Source organism: Neodiprion pinetum, chromosome 2 (assembly GCF_021155775.2).
Source record: "Neodiprion pinetum isolate iyNeoPine1 chromosome 2, iyNeoPine1.2, whole genome shotgun sequence".
In the NCBI taxonomy this organism is placed as follows: Eukaryota; Metazoa; Arthropoda; class Insecta; order Hymenoptera; family Diprionidae; genus Neodiprion; species Neodiprion pinetum.
Window position 1 is genome coordinate 30,396,489 of NC_060233.1, and position 20,905 is coordinate 30,417,393.

Below are 20,905 nucleotides of genomic sequence, written 5' to 3' on the forward strand. Positions count from 1 at the left end.
ATTTCAGTTTTACAACTTTATATAACACACTCGACGAAGATAATAGAATTTCATTCGTTTAGCTCTCTTAAATAGTGCAAAAGCTCGGGAGAACAAATGGCATAATATTATTATACCAGTGTAGCATTTCGTTTTAGACGGCGAAAGTGGTGGACGCTAATTTTTGTGTTCGTTTGTTTCTTTGAAAAAGAATTTGTACTCTCGGCGATAAATATTCTCCAGGCGATATCGCCTGATTGGCATACGTACATGGACAGCCATAATTATTCGTCATTTTAACGGATCTAATTTACGCGGACAAATTCCCGGCTTGGATCTTGGTTGCCAAAGCGTTCATTTTACGGTACAATCAAGGCGTTTTATCGCTGCAACCGTCACCGTTGTTGTTGTTGTTGTTGTTGTTGTTGTTGTTATTTACTGCGACAGACGGGGTGCGACCTTCAGCCAACCCTTGAGCGACCCTCTTATTACGCGTTTAACGCCCTGATGGCTGCGGTTCCGAGTGCGCAAACTATGCCGAACTAATCGTTCGCCCGAGTGGTTACTTGGAATTAACTGAACCTTGAATCCCGCCCTTTAGCTCTTGCCCTTCACTCGCGTCCCAGGATCCGTGGACTCTGATTATTGTTCAGCAGGAAAGTGGTTTCGCGGGATGATCCTCGCAGCGTTCAACTGCAACCCACGTACGGTTATTAAGCAGCTGCATCGTTCCTTCTTTCACACGTTTCATTCGCAGACGTATTTTGAAAGTTTCGAGGCGATGAGTAATCATGAAGAGGTTTCTCGCGGTTTGGAAAAAATTACAGCGTGGATTCGGTATTTTCTTTGTTCCTTCAAACGTCTTGTGGGAAACTGCGAGGGCAGGGGTGAAATTTTTCTATCTACTTGAGTAGCGAATCCTTAAAATAGAATATCCAAGGGTCGGTGCTGTATTTGTTCAATCCTGAATCTATAAACATAATTTAACCGTGATTATGTGTCGTAATCTATCACAGGATCAAGCGTTTGTGCAGCAAGGATTTGCATGTCGGAAAAAAAAAATTCTAGGGCACGTGAACCCCCTCCAAAAAATGTAAAAACAAAAATACTTTTATTTTCTAAAACTTTTGAAGTATTTGATCATACCCGGAATACTTTATTTTGTCTACAAATCGCTTATAAACTCTCAATTATAAAACTATTAAACAAAACATTTTTTTTTCTTAAATTTTTTTCCGGCAAAATTTTCGGAAAGTTCGTTGTGCCCCACAATCACCTATAACTGATTACTCATGTGGGAAAGTGAAAGAACAATTTATTACGACGGCTCAGGGGTGACTTAAATTCCATATCGTTTAAATGCCACATGGAGCATTGGTGAAAGTTATTGAATCGGACGGTGAGCAATGCTTGTCAATTAAAGATGTGAAAATTATGCGACGATGTGTGCACAGGCACGTGGATAATAGAATGGCGAAAAGTCCGACTGCCTCATCTTTGTGAAGCGTATGAGATTTGCCTCGTACAAAACGAGTCTAACAACGCCAATCTAAAAATGCTGAAGCAATTTTCCTCGGAGAATCTCTCAGGAGGCGGAAAAATTCTCAGAATATTAATAACATCAAGCCGAAGTCAGCGTAATATATATTTTATATACCTTACGTACGTATGTACTTGTATACTTCCTTTTTATAATAATACACCATGCATAAGACATCGAAGGCATAAAAGCCTCTGGGTGAATGCACAACCTGTAAGTATTACAAATCCCTAGAGTTTGTACTTTTACTTTTTCTGCTTCATTTTAACTTATTGATAATATTGTTGTACTTGTTGTTGTTGTTGTTGTTGTTATTATTATTCAGGAGTAATTGAGCAGCTGAATGAAAAAGTAGCGAGATCGATCAACTTATACCAATGCTTTCGGCGATTGGTAGGAAAAAACTCTTATTTCCTGTTGTCTTATGATAAAATATATTGTATACACGAATAATTCACTCAATAAGCGTTACGAGGCTTTTGCAGCGGTCGTGGTGGAGTAGCTAATATTCGAAAAAGGGACGGCATCGATCCGTCTTCGGCAGTATTAAAGCTTCTTTTAAATTAAGATTCGAATTCGCTGTATTGCGAATACAGAACATGGCGACAGCTTTCTTGCTTGAATATAGGTATATGAAATATGTTTGTCAAAATGGCAAGAAACTGAAAATCTCAGGGTATGAGATACGATCGGATTGAGACTTTCCTTGCTTGTCTTTGTACAATGAAAATGAATCAATTAACAATGGATAAATGAATTTATCTCATGTTGATTTATTCATTGGTATTTTAGAGAAGAGCATATCAGCGAGAAATAGGTATCCTGCGAGATTTGACAGATTTTTAAAACTTGGAAAGCGCTGAATTATCACGGTACGTTCGTTGCGATAATTGAAAGCGATATCGATCGAGTTTCATGCCGTTTTAGGATCCATCCCTTCAATTAGCAGCTGTCCCCCATCGGCGTGGGTGGGAACAAGAGTCTGGAATCACACTGTAAATGCATAATGATAACAACAAAAACAACAACAATAATGCCAATTCGCAGGGCAATTCTCGAAGATACTGAGCTGTAGAATTCTCACCGACGCGACAACCATTTGCCCGAAAGTTTACTAATTATAATAATGAGATACGGGGAAATTACCTGGATTCTGCGGTGTCGGGTTTTCGACTACTGCACAGGTTTCTTCGATATCGGTTAACAAGCTCTCTAATACCCTTTGAAAGTTACGTAACCTGTTCAATTAACGTACCGCCATCGGTGTAAATACGTATCGATCGTGGACGTTCTTTCCATTCAATTGCGATTCAAACATATCCCGAAGGTACTTTATTCACCCGGATGCAGGTTGATTACAGAAGCGACAGAGAGACTGAGACAGGAGCATCTAGTATTTCTCGTTTTCTTCTACGATCTATGTATTCTCGACAAGACTCTTCTTTTATTTGAAATTTAAATTCTCCCAAAACTCACCCCCGTGAATACGATTGTAGAAACGAAGTTTCGAGAATTCGATGTTAAAATTCTTTCCTCTCGTCTCTGATTTGGTATTTTTGTCAACTCGTACGCGTTTCGCCTTCCTTTGAAAGATGTCCTCGCCGAATCAAGGGGCTGCAAAAGCTATCGGATGGCTTGTATACACCGCTAAAGTAGGCGCGGTAAAATTTGGAATCCCTTTTTATTTTCTGAGCAAAAAATTTGAAGGCTCTCGATCGAGGCTCCGAAAGTTCGGGTTAACGCTTCGGAAAAAAGTTTCCTGAATCCGCCGGCCTCTGACTCCAAAATCCTCTATCATTATATATATATATATACTCTCTCGATGAATAATAAATAACGCGGTTGTACTCTGCTGGGAAAAATTATCGGGGATAAAATACGTCGACGGGTGTGGACGTGGAAATATTCCTCCCACCTTCCACCAACTCGAATCGCTCGAGATAACACAATAAACTCCCGAGGCTGCGGGACAGTTTCAGGACACACGTCAATTCCATTTGATCGCCCTGCCCCCCTTCAAAACGTTTCAAAATCCTCTCCACCTGCGCCCCCCTTCTTTCCGAGTATTCTGATTCCACGTCAATCTCATATTTCCTTTCACCCCCTGTCGTTCTGTGATCAAAAGATATACATATATACATGTGTGAACAGTTCAATACTATGTGGCAATCATCATTTGAAAGATCTTGTTTTAAGTGAACCAGGTTAATAATAATAACAAGAAAAACAACAACAACAGCAACAATAACAGCAATAATAATAATCAGTGCCAACTGGAGGGGATGGATCAGTAACTTTCCCCATGCAGCTACAGCCGACTTGAAATTTTTAAGAAAAACACCCGCATTAGCACGAGGGATGAGAAAACCCGTTAAGGTCAATAATTTTCTGCTTATTATGAAATTGCGCGCATAGAATTTGATAATCGTCGTGAAAAGCGGAGAGACGCTTTTCTGGGAAGAAGAGACTTGGCTTGCTTTAATGTGCATTTTATGCAAATTTATATCTTATAATTTATACCTAACCTAGGTTGAAATAGTATTCCATGGTGAACATGATCCAAATGATGTAGTAATGGATTGAATAGAACTGACGGTATCTGAGACTTGCATTTCTTATAGGTATAGGTATGTACATGTATATTTGCGATTGGTTCAATGAAAAGATATCACGCTCTGACGTATTGACTTACCTATTCGCCTCGTATAAATCAATCGCTGCGTCGCGTTATCTTGGGTTCATCCGTATTTTGCGACGTATAACTCTGGCGGATTTATTTTCGTTCGAAAAATCGGCACAAGCGGAAAGATAGTCGGCTTTTCATGAATAATTAGTAAATGGCCTCTAATGTGGCGAGGAAATTTATACAAAAAAACTCGAAAATGGATTCTGACCTGAAATCCATCCGTTGAGGATTAATTTTCCATAGTCTATCTTGAATCGCCCCGTAAATACTTTGGAAATTGTCTTACGACAGAATTTAATTAACGTTGTTAATCCTCTAATCCATCACACGATCGGATGGTGGACCAGGACAGTTTCTCATAACGTGAAACTCCACGCTTGAACCATTAGGGAATATGACCTAAACTAAACGAGCGGTTCTCATCATCGATCATTGCAAGTTTTTCTTCCTACATATAGCATAATTAATGGTGGTAAACATTGTTATTCAGTACGCCTATAAATGACAAGCTGGCCCCTTTGTTTGCTGTATTCAGTCAAGTGGATACATCAGAGTTACATATTTTTTGTATGTAAGAAGAGATTTCCGAGGTTAATGCAAGCGAAAATGATGTCACTGATTTATTTTATTTTTGTATATTGCCGAGGAGAGATGTTCCAAGTTTGCATACACGCGCAAAGAGTTAAAAACGAATCGTCTTGCTGTATGTTGGACAAGTTTTTTTGTTAAAGCAAAGTCTTTACCATTGTATAAGTTTATAAGCGTTGAAAATACCCGAAAAGCCGACAACAGAACCAAGTGCAAAAAGTTGAAATCCCTGTATTCTTGATCTCCATCCGCAAGGTCTTCGAGGCCTTCGAAGTCTTCGACGTCGTCCGCGATTCGAAGAGGCTCTCGTTCGGCATCGAGATAGGTAATGCCGAAAGCGATTTGCAGATCTTTGAGGAAGATTTATCGGTGGCATACGGAATGAGAGTGTAGGGGTTGTCGGAGTATCGCGGAAGTGAGGGATGAGTTCCTCGTTCTACCGGCCGGAGATTTTATTGGCCACAAAAGTTTGAGCGGGTCGGTACGGCGGGGCGGTTCTCCTATTCGCGGCAGCCGGAGAGACCGAGTTTTGAGCCACCGGCGGAATATCCCAAGGTTTAGGAGTCTGGGAGACCTGCGACTTCACCCTGTAACCGAGTCAGCTAACTTCAGACGCCACGTCTGCCGGTGTCGCGGTTTCACCGTCGTCGATTGCTGCTAAAGCCCGATTCCCGGCACCTCTTTATGGCCTTTGTTTTTCCCCCCGTATAAGCTTACCCTTATCCCTCTTTATTTCAGCTAGACGATCGAACGACACGGATCGTTCAGACGGGGATTCCCTCGCGCGAAGCGCCTTCGCGGCCAAGACCGAAACTTTTATAGTTATCTGGACCGCCGCTGAGTGGCGCTGTATGACAGTCGGACCCAGCAGCGACTTTACTTCTCCCCGATTTTTACTCGACCTACTTAGCTCGTCAACGGTTTATTCGCATCAATTTTCATTAGGATGAGGGGTCACCCCGCGGGTTTCTATGTGCAATTCTTCTTCTTATCCCTCGCGTATATGTTTACCTCGAATACGTATAACATGGAAAGACAGCTTCTGATGCTCCTTCATGCCACCGTCCGCCTCGGCTTTGACAGTTCGGTCATTTATTCGAGTCAGAAAGTAGCCCAGCTTTATACCTGTGCAGCGTCTTTTTTCCTCGCCGATGACTCCCGGAATTTCACACCCTAGTCGACGACGCGACGTCTTCGCCTCGTATCCAAAGCGCTGATGGATTGTCCGTGAAGTCGTTACTCTCGGACAAATCGACTTCTCGCCGCGTCTGCAACGCGGAACATTTGTTCCGATCGAGATCGTTGTACTGTACAATTTGAGATATACCTCGATGTCTGATCAGTACGGTTTGCATCCCTGAATTTTCAACTTTTTTTTTACCTCGGTCGAAGCAAACACTGACTATACATATACCTCCTGTAATCCCATTCTGATGGACAAAAACGTATTCAGAATCTTGTTCTCAGTCGATTAATGATTTTTTGCTTCTTAACAAAGGTCGATAGAATAATGAATCAGCATGGTGCAATTAGAGAGCCGCAGTTTTTACCGTCAGGACTGGCAGCACATTTTTATGTAATCCTTGGCGAAATCAATTTCTTTGTATATGTACGATGGTCGTGATCGGGTTTAGATCACATATCTAATGGCACCGATGCATCATATGATGGGAAAAGGTGCCGCCAGACGGTGCACGCTATCTCGCGTGTGAGTACTTATAAACTTCTTAGAGTTGTTAACTTCCGCCTCCCCTTCGTCCTCTATCCGTGAATCCAAAAATTACGTAACTCGGATCTGCCGTCGCCGCTGTATCCTGTTAATGACAAAAGTCAAAATTACTTGGAGAAAACTACAGGCGAACAGTTCGGGAGCTTGGAACAGCTCGCGAGGTGGTATCTGGTTTTCAATATTATTACAACCGCATGTTGCACGTTCAACTTTGTATCTTTGTGAAAAAGCCGAGATCTCGAAGAAGGTTTTTGGAGGCGTGGAAAATTTGGCGACGAATTTCCTCCTCTTCTTCTTAGCCCAGCTTGCCGCGCGTCTAGCCGAAGGAATAATTTTCAGAGGGGAAACGTTTGAATGTATCTCGGGGAATAACGGACGTCGATATTTTCGGAGGACTCGTTTGCATGTGAACGAGCCCCGAAGTTGCGCGTTCTCAAATGTTTATCGAAAATCGTTTCCATATTGCGCCCCACTATCCCAGCTTATGAAAAAGCTCAAATTATTGATAGGATCACGGTTTCCGGTATATCGGTATCTTTTGTCCACGTTCCTTGCGCCGTCTTCTACCTCCTCCTCCACTCCCTTTCCACCGCATTCTCATCGGCCAAAGAAATAAGATAGTTTCGTATACAAATGTAATAGGCTTCGCTGAGGCAATATATATACGCCCTTTTCGGTTCGATTCCTGACATTTACCCCGGCTATCCAGGCTTGGGGTCTACCGCGTCGTCTTTTCCCCCCTCGTTGCTATATATACATAACCCGCATTTCCTCAGTTTCACCCTCTTTTGACTCTCTTTCCAGCTGTGCCATTTTCCTCCCTGCTATACACGGTGGTTTCCATTTCTCCATTTATTACTGCATGAAATCATTTCTCCTAAGTTTTACGATTTTTTTCGTTGATATTCACACCGGTTTCTGCAGAGCTTTTACTTTCGCGTCAATGATTTGAAACGATGAACCGAACACGCAAATTGTCACCTCAGATTATTGTAAGACGATTGATTTCTTTCTTACTAGCTTTCTTTGCTCTTTCTTAAGGTTAGGCCAAGACAAAACTTCTCAAAATATAGATTAACGGAAATACAGTGTTTCCGTGACAAATTGAAAACTTGTATTATTTTACATTACTGACTTGACAGAGAAATTATGGAGCAACCAATCCAACAAAAATTGTCATGGAAATAAACTTCCATTCGGATATCAGGTAGTTGATTTTTCCGAGCAATCGGCCTGACTCACTGATTTTTCTTTCTCACATACGTACGTGTACATCATCCGTAGACCACAGCTGCGGAATTCATTTCCCAGTAATATTTTTCCTTCAATTTGTTGCCAAACTCGTTAAGAACTTGGTATTCCAACTCGCGAAGGTTTGTTTTTCACCCGCCGTTTCCTTCTTCGTCATTTCGCTAGCAGGCATGTTTGCAGGAGGCTGCTCTCTTTCTCGAAGTCGTCGCGAAGTCTGAGTCGCGATGAGCTTTGCCTGTGTTTCACCGTATCTTAAACCAACGCCTAAGTACACGTGTCATTCAGTCAAGGCTTAACAGCTTGGCAAGGGACGTCTAGCCCGAGGCAGGAAGTAATTAAGAAGATTCGCTTGACAGAAGCGTTCATCCCCTGCAACCGCGCGGTGATACCGGGGTTTTGCAAGTATGTCGGAGGTGCGCCTTGCACGCGTCCTTTGAGTAACGCTAAATTACCAGCTTTATGTACCTTTCTCGCGTCTGGTCTTGTGATTTATGCAGTAGGTACTAGGTATAAGGTAGATACGCGAGCGCGGCGGTGGTGTGAGTTTTTCACCTTCTTTTTTTTGTTGGTCTTCACTCTAACCTCCCTCTTTTACATTTCAGTCTGCGGTCGCATAAACCGCGAGATGACGAGAGATTTCTTTTTTACTTTTTCTTTATTTGTCGACTTTACAACCGCCTTTATTCAGGTACGTCGCGTGACTTTGCGCCCTAAAAGATCACCGTTACCATAGTATACGCGCACTGCGCGGTTCATAAATCCGATCGCCGACTCAAGTCCCGAGTTATGAAAAGCAGACGGGGTTCCGAATTCGGCTCGTGCCGTTTATTCCTGGACGACGGAAACTGGATGTACGGACCTTGTTGGTATGGGTTTGCACCGTACAGGGATTCGTTGATTCGGAATCAGAACACGTAAGGAGAGAACGGCACGCATCGCGACTTTAACCTTCCGTCCGACCAACGATCGCCTTCAACCCTTCGCCCCTTTACTCTTCCTTTTCCCCCGAAGCACTCATATCCTCGCCTCTTCTCTCTACGACTTTCCAAATCCTTAGCAAAAAGTTCAACCCTGCAGCGGCTAACCCTCGTCCCTGGTGTTCTCGCCCTCGACGCTCTGACCTACAGGCTCGGTTGTCGGTATACTGCCTTGGGATTAGTCCGAATTGGCAAAATCGTTGACCCTCGTCCTGGAGTACTTAGGCGCGAGATACCGCCGGAAGTGGGTTCACGAGACCTCGGCTCACTTCTTTCTACCTTTCTTTTCTTGCCGACTGGAGCTGGAAAATTACCTTTTGACACTGGGTTGGATCACCTTGACGATAACACGAAATTCAGACCTCTGTGGAAAAAAAATGCAATCGCGTTGAAAATAATTCATGAAATTCTCCCGGTTTTAAAAGCAAACGGTGAACGCATCGCTAATTTTTCACAAGCAAGAGTAATTCCCGAGGGTTGATCTCTCTTCATCAAATATCATCTCCACGAATTATAATTTTATTTTTGGTCGAAAGTATGGTATGAAAACATTAATGGAATAAATAATCGAATTCAGCTTTTCAAGCGGATAACTTCATCGAGCGATAGAACTGTCGGGGGCTAAGAGAAGCAAGAAATGGGCATCGGGCGTTGTGATACGGTAAATTAACTTGTTCACATCCCGATGGGGCTGACTAGGCAGACACCGTGCAAGAAAGGACAGTGCAGGGAATATCCGATAAAAAAGGATTCCGGGTCACCGATTATAATTCGGAGGATTCAGATTGAGTATAGATTTGGAAAGTGTAGGATGATACGTCATATCCAGACTGAGATAACCCCTGGAATGATGGTAATTTATTACCACCCCGGTAGTCGAGGGTCGGCTCGATTTGATCCATAATTCTTGCAACACCCGCTGCAGCTATTATATATTATATGTGCCTACGCATACCACATGAATGGATGTCGATGTGGAGATATTTATCCACATTCGCGCTATTTTCACCTAGGTATCTGGATATTCTATTATAGTCAATATTTCTTTGGCATAGTCGAGGGTATAATGAATGATCAATCATCGTGTAAGAATTGGAATTGGGAAACATAATTTTCCTCGGATGTTTATCAGATAGGTGAAATGTTCCACTTAATCCGCAGATTAATATGGTAGTTACAGGGTATCGCTGGCAGAAATAAAGAATGACATGATATTCTGAACGACGACAGAACCGTTTAATTATGTGAGAGCCAAATTCCTGGCGCAGTTCAAATATCTGTATAATATCTTTGTATGGCGGTATACCGGGTGGGTGGTTGAACATTGTAATGAAAATGAAAACATTTAAAAACAATAAGACTGGGTTTTTTTCCTACCGGTTTCGTTAAGATTATGGCCATTTAAGTGCCACGTAACATTTACAGAATTTTCAAACAGTACGTGAATCAGTTTTAGACAGGAGTAAACCCGATAGGTCAGAAGAATTATGGCATAATAAAAAACGAGGTATTAAAATTGCATGTTCTTTTATTGAATTCATAATCAACACGCAATTAGAAGCCGGAAAATCGTGACAGGATTCAGCACAGGTAAGAACGGAATATTAAAAATCCAGCTTTCCCCCCGCTTCAGCAGGCAGTCAAGACACTTCTGAAATTCACAATGAAATTAAATGAAATTCTAAGCGCAATTCAGGGTTATCACCCGGTGTGTGAGAGTGCGCCGCGAAAATGGTCGAGCCAATTGTAGTCCGGCCGGTGCAGAGAACTTTGTCGTAATAACGTCGTTAAAATGGAATGGATCCTCAACCGATGGTAAAGTGCGAGGCGAACAACTGTTCTATAGGTACCGGTTGTAAAGCTTGATCCAACTCTCGAAGGGCTGTGGATGTGGAGTAGAAGCAGTCGTTCGAATTCGTTTTGACAACACTTTTGACAACGATGTGCCGCATGTAAGAAACAATCTAGCTATACGGTCAAGTCGATGCATAAACAATCGCGCGATTTGTTTGAAAACGAATTTTTTTTAACGACTGTTTCTGTACGTCGAACGATGGAAGCGAAATCGTTCGATGGCACTGCAGGGATTCCGTTTAGTTTAGGTACTGCTCATCTCATCGTCTGCAGTTCAGTATCGGTGTTCACGCGATGTTACTCGTTGCACAGAACATTCCAGCTGCTTAAAGTTGCATGTGGCTTACCAACTTTTGCTATCCGTTTTCGTGTTCCTCCTTCCCTGCACAGTTGCTTTGAAACGTTGTCCGTGTTACTGTTCGTGAACCGACGAAACTTGTTCAAAGACCTCGGAACGGTTCAGTTAGACTTTGTAAGTTGGTCATCAACTGTTTGCCAACAACGAATCAACGCTTGAGTTAACCAAAAATAAATTACAACCAACTTTTTAATACCCCTTTGATCAACGTCACTGTCTTATAATTGCTCGAAGTGTCAACTCCATCATAACTTTTCGTCGATACCTTAGGAAAAATTTACAAGTTAAACCATTCTCGTCACGATTCCGCCCGACTCTCGTCTCACTTTCTTATTCCGAGGTCAACGATGTACGCCTGTTTAATTTTAACTACTTATCTGTTGGAACGCTTCTCCTGATTGTCAATTCCGTGCAAATCTACGTCCCGTACAAAATGGTATTTAATCCACGGAACAACGAATGATCATCAGCTGTGTCCGTATCAAAATTACGTGCGACTATCACTGGGTTTTCGGAAATTCTCGGATGCTTGCAGTTACTGTTTAATGGAAGTTGCTTGAACATCTGCATGACAACACATCACCAGCATTTGCCGATACGTACGTGATGGAACGGCTCAAATACCACTGTACCAAAGGTATGGTCTGCATGGGCAGTAAAATGGACAGTATCACTGCACCGCACAAGGATAGTCTGCACGGAATTCGGTAGAGAGATGAAGCCAGCTGACACCGTCTGCTGCACCGACGAGTGATGACTACGCTACCATAGGTTGCAGCAGTTTCTTACTACACATCCACCTTGTCTACTAAGTACGAACTATCGTTTATAATGGTATAAGTATTGTTATAAATCAACTTTCCGCTTTCTACGTGATCAGAGGAATATCTACGTTATGGCGGTAGATATATAGACGATGTATTTCTCAGTTTGAGAAATAGCTCTATCGTTTCCTGAGTTCTCACCAGCCGTGCATGATCGTATATCAATTGGAGTTGGCAGGGTGGCGCCGAGAGAAGCGCGAGGACGCTGGATCGCTGTGCTTTCCCAGGGCGCAACCCCTACGTTTGTTTCGAGACCACCCTGCACCGGTCAGGCTCTCGCTTGAGCGGCAATATTGAGTGACGGCTTATAAACGGAAACGGGTAATTTCGCACATTGGCGTTTCGGAAAAGGTGGGGTGATGTGAGTGACGCTTAACCTGTCAAAAAATCGTTGTTAATTATTGTTCACAGGTATCGATGAAAACGTTCGTGTTCGCGGTTAACGGTGTCGGTTCACCAAAATATTTTGTTAATTTGCGAGTAAACTGCACCGCGCCTACGGAAATTGATATTTGTACCAGCTGTCGTCACTCACTCGTTGGTATCCGACAAGCTGAAGTACAATTATGGATCACACGACACTGTGCTTTGGAAACGCTACGTCCGTTAAGCCGGGATTAGTCGTTCCTTATCATAGAATAGACTCTTTTTTTTTATTCCAAACTCAAACTTTGATTAAATCCCCGTCATCCCCCTTTGTCTCAGGAGTTAATAATCCGCCTTTGAAGTTTGCAGCTTCTGCATCCTCGGGACGCGACGTTTTAGCCAAGTGGTGGTGTAGTTTGTCTGGTGAAATGACGAAGGTTGAAAATACGTGAGGAACATGTTTAAACGAATTTTCGGGGAGATCTAAATGGCGGCTGGTCGCTTTGTGTTCTCTGTTTTTTTTTTTTTTTTTTTTTTTTCGAAATTGAGACAGGGCCTCGTCATTGGCTACCCACTCTCTCCCCCGCTCTATTTTTCTTCCTCTCTTTCTCTCTTGCGTTTGTTAATTTAGATTGATCGGCTTTTTCCCGGCAGGGGAGGGGGATCGTTTGTTTTCGGCTACCGAAGTGATAATAATAACAACAGCCGCATCACCTTGGTATAATAAACACGGTGTATAAACGGATATATATCCGGGACGTGTGAGAGGTACAAACACTCGTGTATGGCAATGGAATGGTTGTAATATTATTTGCCGGTGTTTATTTTGTGCGGGAAAATTTCACTCTTACGCGTGATAAATCGCCCCATTCGGCGATACGGTTTATCGTCATTTCTCTCGATAAACAAATGAAACTTTTCTCACTTATCGTCGGATCCCAACCCCAGAGATAAATCCACCCACTTTCACGGTGGAGACGCCCGAAGCTTCCTCCTTTCCCCTCTGACCTCATCCTTTGCCGCTGCTCTCTGCATGCCATCGCCGAATGCCCTTCAGCAACGTTATTAATTATATTCCGATGTTTTCGCAAACACGAACCTCCGCTCTTTCACGTTACAAGGGCCAATTTTACTGCTAACCGTTAACGATCTTCTCGCAAGTTTTGTTTTCTCTTCCTGTTTTTTTTATTTTTTCACCCCGTTTGGGGTAAAAAATTTGTGGTATAACTTACCGTTTTATGAACTGTTCGAAATTCTTGAAAGCTAAAATGACGATAGCCATTCCGCTTGAGAATCGGAATAAACGAGTCGGATATCTATTCGCCTTCCCTTGAAGCGAACTTTCGAGTATAATGCGGTGTTCCACGGTTTTACCGGAGGTGTGGCGGTGCTCTGGCGTGCCTTGGCATAGTTCGCGTCGATTAGAAACATAAAACAAATAGAAGGATAATTTTCCGGTAAGGCTGCGACGGAGAGATAAGAGACTGCGGCGTCTCGCGTGCCTCTCGCGTTCTCTAATCGACGGTTACATACAGGCTGATGCTTCTTCGGTAAGATCGCTGCTGCAGCAGGCATCGGAAATACTCCTACTGTACATACATATTTCCCCCTTCGCGCCCCTCCGTCTGCTTCTCCCCTTTCTCTATTCTTCCCTCTTTCGTTCTCGCTTTTCTTTTACGACCGGTGCACTATATATATGAAGTACGCAGAAGACGGACGGAATAGGGCATATGGTGCCATGTTATCAGAAACCCAGTCAACCCTGGCCCTCACCCCTGCTGCCGCGGTGTAAAGCGAGCTACTCAAAATTCAACCCTCGGCAAGAAAAATCACGCAGTTGGAAACTTCGGCGCGAGAGGGTATAAGGTGTATCCGCATACGTGAATAAAAATAAAAAAGAAAAAAAAAGACAAAAAGGAAAAGAAAAGAGGGAACAGAGAAGAAATAAAATACGTGGATCGTGGCGTTCTTTGATACTTTATACTTTTCAATCTTATTTATATATATCTCGTTTCGTTTTATTCTCGTTTCTATTTCACGTCTGCTTCTTCCTCTTCTTTCCCTGCTCCCATTCTCCCTCCTTCTTCTCGTCCTGCTTCTGTTCCATCCTTTATTTCTCCTCCACAGATTTCGTCAACACATTTCATAATCCATTGGTAACAGGCACCGGGAACATTGGAAAAGTAGGGTGGAACAGTCTGATCTGTTAGGCAGCTTTTGTACCACTCGATTTCCTCCTCGGTGAAATTTTTTCTCCGATCGGGAACCCGTCGCTGGATCACTACTCCGGCACTTTGGCGGTTTTTAACTAAGCCGCTCAAGTACAACTCCCTGTCAAACGTCTTCCTGCCCCCGAGCGCGAAATTGCTCAGCCAATTTTCGATCTCACGTTCCTCGAGGGTGGCGACGGATACGCGGGATGCAAGTCCCGCAACTCGGTATTTGCCGAACTGATTAATCGCCTGAGAAAATGTAAATGAAATGAAAAAGGAACGCCCGGGATTCTTTTTTACCCCGAAATTATCCGCCTTTACCCCCAACGCGCGCTCACCTTACTCCAGTAGCATCCCAGGGCCGCTCGCAATTTTCCTAATACATTTTCTTCGCCGTTTTTTATGGTCTGCGTCGTTCGTCCAAGGAGCACCTCTGGCTGGGACGGGGCGGGGGAGTTTTTCAGGGGTCGATTCCAGGTGTGCTCCCGGATCCCTCGGCCGTTCCTTCCATATGGAAACAGGTAGTTCCAGGGAAGAGAGTACGTGCTTCGCAGCAAGTCTCTCCTGTCGGCGTTCGTCGGTCGAATACTGGGTACCTGATGGAACAGAGGAGCATCCAATTAAGCAAAGCCATACCGGCGCAGCACACGCCGTCCACTAAGTGCTTGTGCAGCAGCCCTTCGACTTAATTGCCTCATGCTCCAGAACCGGCGCATTCTATCCTCCGACCGAAATCAAGCTACAACCGTATTGTGTTAGTACTTTGACTACTGTTACCGTGTTTGCCTTGAAGCCACCTACTGCCACTCAACACATTTCTAAATTTGCCCACTGCACAGCCGAGGCTACGATTGTTACATTTCGAGGATTACACGCTAAACGAGCAACGAATTATCGAACTTGCGTTTTTCCGCTCGACTGTATACACCCAGACAACCGGTTTTTTTACCAAAAATTTATTCATCGGTTCTCAGCCCCATAGAAGCAGATGAAAGGACGACTGACTTGGTACGACTGAAGCCATGCCTGGGAGGTTTTGATTGGATCGACGGCGGTCAAAGTGGTGCACAGCCTCTGCCCCAGCCGATCAGGGACCTGGAGGTAAAATACACTGGTGGTCTCTGCAAGGTCAGCTTCGTTCTCTTGAGCCAGTCTATCCGAGCGACGAAGGTACTCGTGTCCTCTAAGGTCACGTCCCACTACAAACAGTCGGCAGGATTTGGAGCTGAGCTTGGATGGATTACACGTGGGAGTAGGGATCCTGGAAGAGGATGAACATTCCTCTTCTTCTTCTTCGTCGTCTTTTTCTTCTCCTTCCTCCTCGCGCTCCTGTCCCTGCTCAGGGGTTTTCACACGATTAGATTGTTCCCCGTATTTTGTGTACGACGTTCTGCCTTGCGCATCCACACTGAAAACGTTTCCGTACGAATCCGTCGTGCGAAGGAGGTGCTCGCCCGGTATACGTGAGGCAGAAAAATACTCAAGATTGTAAACAGATGACGAAGAACCTCCGGGTGGTACTTCCGACCTTCCAGTGAAAACAATCTCGTTTCTTTTAACCTGCAAGATCGTAGTTCCTGATTAAAACTTTCAGATGTTATACGTTTTGCGATAAGACACGGTGTAATAAATGCCACAGTTCCGTGAAACACCTGCAGAGAAACCGAACCACCGACGGTGATGCTGATTCCAGCGTCGGTTGAAACGCGAACCTGAACGCTACCCGGCATTGAGAGAGTGCACTCGAGCTTCGGCTGATCGTACGTGACTGTGGCGTAGTTTTCGTGCTCCATACAGCTGCTCAAAAAAATTGACACGAATTCGTCCGACGTCGGAATATTTTCCCTCGACAAACTTTCACCCAAGCTTTCAAACTCTGTTGAAGTTTCGTCGTCATTGATAGGATTGAATCTATCCAACTCCTCGTCCGTCCATACACAGTACACCGGTTCTTCCGCGATAATTGGACCCGTTGTAATCCTCGAACCGTCTGAAAAACCATTGATCAAGGGTCAGTCAAAATTATACTTGATTGACGCCATCTATACTGTTACACTCGCCTGGGAAACAGACTGCCAGAACACCCTCGGAGTTGATCAAGGTATTTGTGCCATCGCTTCGCCGAGTGAACTTTTCATTCACCTCGTAGTCCGAAGCCGTCCTAACGAGTTCTCCTTCTAATTCACGAATCATTTCTCCATCGTAAATCTCGTAACGTCTTCCGTCAGGCTCGAGGACGACGATGCGTCGTATTTTGACATTCTCAGAATTCTTTGTACGATCGAATGCGTCGTCTTCTGTGCTCGTTTTCGATGAACGATTCACAGACTTTCGTTTTATCCTTCCTTCACTAGCCGTCTTCGAGATTTGCCTGCTTTTTACCCTGCTGACTTTACCAAGTACCTACATTTATCCACTAGTGCCAACATATCATGGAATTCTTTTCACCCGCATACGATCACATACCTGAAACGGAATCACCGCTGTCTTTTCTTTGCGTTGAAAACCCACTGCAACTTGTCACTGTGCCGCTAGAGCGCAGCAGACGCACACTGTCATCATTGTGGAACACGATGATCCCCCCGTCACGGAGGAAGACCCTATAATTTTCGTCCAAGATCCCGGAATACCCGGGACCTTTGGAAACGTATGATTGCTTGACATAAAATGGGCCCAACGGACCGTCCCCTGGAAGCACTTCAACGATCAATCCAGACGGCCAGGAGGCTCGGAATATCGTCGGGTCGCTCTTTTCTTCCAACGCAAAACTCATGACGATTCCGTTTGCCGTGGTGAAGTGAAAGATCGGAGAAACCTGATCGCCGGAAAAATTGTACAACACGAGATTATTGCCGTGAAGTTGGATGGTTATCTGCATCGTGGAATCGGCGTAGGCCCACTCCTCGAGGCACACTTTGACCATCGTGCCGTCATTCGACAGGAACTTGGATTCGGAACCGGAGACTTGGACCCTGTGGTTTCCCACATCATACCCAAGGAAGGTCCAGGGTTCACAGTCTCTTGCGCAACGCAGTGAGGTCACTCTCTTGAGTGGTAGGAACAAGGCATTCGTACCGACACCCTCGTCCGCTTTGTTCTTTGGATTAATCGGCCCGCCTCTTCCCTTGAGCTTCTTATCCCCCCGTGCAACTGTTCCTTTGGTCTCTTTTCTGGGTCTCGTTGTCCTCTCATCCTCGACCGGGAGCTCGACAGGTTCCATTACGTCCATCAGGGTCAGCCGCGACTTTTGTTTCCGCGTTTCCGCTCCTTTGATCGAATCCTCCAGGACGAAGTCCCCATCGGTGTAACAACTGCTCATTGGCAACTTGTCGCTTTTCGAAATCCGCGTCTCCCACTGTGCCTCTTCCGCAGTCAGCCGTTCGGCATGCGCCGCGTCCTCTTTTTCTATCCAATCATTTTCCTCGTCGATAATGAACCTACTGAAATCTCTCAGACACACTGGTGTACGAATGCTAGCGGTATATTGCTGCTGCGTGACCCCGCTGCAGGATCGGGTGCTGTGAAAAAATATCAGCATTGAGTCAGTGGGCTTAAAGTACCGAGTTTCAAGAACGTCGTATTCTTCGCAACATTCGAAAAACAGCTGTGAAAATACTTCGGGAGACAAAGGTTGGACACTGTCGAACTCGGCGAAGTTCAGGCCTCCGGGGTTTTGTTCGGGACATGATTCCAGGCTGGAGAAATGACCGGACGTGAGCATTTCCCGCGTGTCTATTAGGTCGAAGAATTCCGGGCACTCGAAGGTTTCTTCGATAGATTTATTGTACTCGATCTTACTGTCGCTTGAGAAGGAAGAGCCGAAATTGCCAACGCTGTTCTGTCGAGAGGCGGCTGTTTCCGACTTCGTACGTTTGTCTTTGAGCCTTGGGCACAGCCCCTTGAGGGTTGGGAACGATACTCTTGTCTCAAGATCCGCTCTCTTGTGAAAATTGATCCGCGGTCTACCTCCGTTTATAAGTTTCTCAAAGCGAAGCAGATGCAGATAGTGTTTCATTGTGTCGCTGTTTACACTCTCCGCGAAGCAACCGGATATCTGTTTAATGTGGTACGCGTACATATCAACCTGGTCACTCGTCAAGGGTGGAAAACCGCGCCAGAGTGACGCGATCGCAAACTGTATCAGGACGCCTTTTCCGAGGTCCATCCCGTTTGTTCCGGGGACATCATCCAGTCTTACTGAACACCGATGAGTCTTACTCGCCAAAGCGTCGCCATGAATAATTAAACGCGGATTCGGACTCCTCGGAGGATTCGTTTCATTCCGAATAACATCGAATTCTTGATTAAGGTAATCGATTTTCGATTCTCTTTGACCAGTATCCTCTTGAACAATCTTCTCGCGCGTTTTCAACCAGTCGTTCTCTGTCCCCTGGGCCGACGCGGATTTAGCTACCTGGTTCAGCAGAGCGTCCAGCACCATTGGAACCGAAACGTCCTCCTCGGAAAAGAGGCCAAGGACCGCATCGTAGTTACCTCTATCCTGAACAACTGACCTTGTTTCTTCAAGGCCGGTCTGAAGTCGCATGCTCCTGATGTAGCTAGCATGGTACCGTAGAATATCGCACAGGTCGTACATCAGGAAAGAGATCCTCCGGTAGGCATCCGTCTTAAAGGGTTTTATTTCCTCCTCGGGTATGTATTCCGGAAGTTCCGGAGGGCAGAAGGTCTGCCAGATGACCTGACCGTAGTAAGCACCAGCTTTCAGTGGCGCTTCCAGCGTCGTCCAGAACCTCTGGAGCCGAGCTTTGGTCTCTTCGACTCGGGTGAGGTACGAGTTGGCCTCGTCCGGATTCGGTTGAACGACTTCGAGCTCTTCCCCGGAGCGGCAGACCTTGAAGACGGCCACCAAAGGGAGGCCGGCATCGAGAAGCTCCGTCAGCAAGGCTGGCTCGTGGAAGCCGGAGAGGACGACGTACAGATCCGGTCCATCGACGGGAGCGTCGTCGATGTATAACTTTTCTCTCACCTCCTCGCCGCGCTTCCTCAGCCTAGTGTTCGTCTTAACAAACGGTTTCGCATCTCCGGATCCGCCCTTTGCCTTGCCGACGGTGTTCGGCCGGCTGGCGCTGGTCGTAGATTTCAGGGCCTCCATTTCCCGCGCAATTTCTGCCTCGGCCCTTTTACGGCCCTCGAGGATCGCCTGGTGCCTCAACTTCGCCCGGTGGACGAAGAACTTGATCAGCCTGCTCAGGAGCCACGGGCTCAGCGCCGCTTCTCCAGTTGCTTCCATTTCCTTACTGGCGAAGCGGCAGATGCCTTGGCCGGTCGGGCTTTGGCGCAGGTCGGACTTGGCGAGCAGCTTCACCCCTCGGATCAGCTTGTCGTACGACAGCGAGAAGATCGCTGCTCTAGTTTCGTCCGTCGTCGCGTCGTTGAACAGTTCCACATACCTGCCGTGATCCACCCTGGTTTCAACGATCATCGCGATAACGCAGGTCCATCGATCGTCGCTCAGGGTTAGACTTTCGATTTCCGATCGCCAAGAGTCCTCGGCGGCTGGTCCCTTGCTCTTTGAACTTTTTTTTTCCTGGCGCTTCGGGGCAGGCATTATTCTCCGTTTTCTCCCGCTTTGGGTTATTCCGAGTTTTACCCTCTTCAAGTGACGCGGGGAGAAAAAAAGTTGTTATCACTCTGACGTGTTATCTGCGGAACACGGTTATAGAAGTTTTTACAGATGTCAAGGGCAGAGTTGAACGTTTCCATTGCTATGCGAGAAGTTAGCCGGTTACGTGTCATGAAATTTCAGTCTGAAACTACTCAAGTGTCGTTTCAAACTATTCTCCGCAATTCCTACCTTGTCGCTCTCCCTCGCAGATGCGCCATTGCGAAGCCTTGCTGTTTTATATCAACACACAGCTTCAAAATTCATCCCTGGTAAAAACGCGCGTCTCTCGCGTAATGTGCGATTCATTAATTATTATCGACATCCGCGATTTTAATGGTGCTGGATATTTTTAGCAAGTAATTAAGTTTTAATTTGGGTCGCGCTCCCGCGACATCGGCCCTTGTGTTTTCCGACCGTTCCTTTCACTCGGCACATTTTCTCATTCTCAGGTTAATGTGTTTCGTGAATTTTTCACGAGCGCTTGAGGACGGTACGTTTAGAGAAAATTGCAAATTACCTTCGATTACGACCGATGTCTCGTGGAATATGTTTCCGTTCACACGTAATATACTCGCCCCCCATATCGATAGGTTGGAGTGTCTGAAAAGTTGAAGGGTCTGTGAGAACATAGCCGCAAAAGGGGAAAAGCTGTCATTTATCCGCACGTACTTCGTCGAGCTGAAAACTTGACAGACATACTTGTAGAGCACGTGGCCTAGCTATGAAATGTTCCGATACCTCGTACTCTCTGTGGCAATAGACAGTGACAAGTTGAAATAAAAACGAGAAAAGTGAGAAAAAAACACCGATCAAAAAAACTTGGAAATAGGAGCAGAGATAGAGAGAAAGGCAAAAAACTGCGCTCACCTCGTTCGAAAAAAGACACCGCAGGGTGAGCCAGGGATTTCCCTCAA

General features: G+C 45.2%; 1 protein-coding gene and 1 long non-coding RNA gene across 2 annotated transcripts in view; one reads left to right on the plus strand and one right to left on the minus strand.

Annotated features, from left to right (window-relative positions):
- The window catches only part of LOC138190448 (uncharacterized), a 51,306-nt gene that overhangs the window by 5,353 nt on the left and 25,048 nt on the right, over positions 1-20,905 (plus strand). The window lies entirely within an intron of this gene.
- Positions 14,183-19,934, minus strand: LOC124212286 (sperm-associated antigen 17). Its single transcript, XM_046612177.1, has 6 exons — positions 16,832-19,934; positions 16,426-16,662; positions 16,018-16,355; positions 15,371-15,925; positions 14,704-14,961; positions 14,183-14,614 (listed from the first exon to the last, which is right to left on the minus strand). The coding sequence occupies exons 1-6, from the start codon at positions 19,932-19,934 to the stop codon at positions 14,183-14,185; spliced, it is 4,923 nt and encodes a 1,640-aa protein (XP_046468133.1).

Excerpts from the sequence above, each read along its gene's own strand:
- LOC124212286 (XM_046612177.1), bottom strand. The coding sequence starts at position 19,934 with ATGCCTGCCCCGAAGCGCCAGGAAAAAAAAAGTTCAAAGAGCAAGGGA. Across the intron at positions 16,356-16,425 it reads TCTGGCAGTCTGTTTCCCAG|ACGGTTCGAGGATTACAACG; the intron begins GCGAGTGTAACA and ends ATGGTTTTTCAG. Across the intron at positions 14,615-14,703 it reads TGGGATGCTACTGGAGTAAG|GCGATTAATCAGTTCGGCAA; the intron begins GTGAGCGCGCGT and ends ACATTTTCTCAG.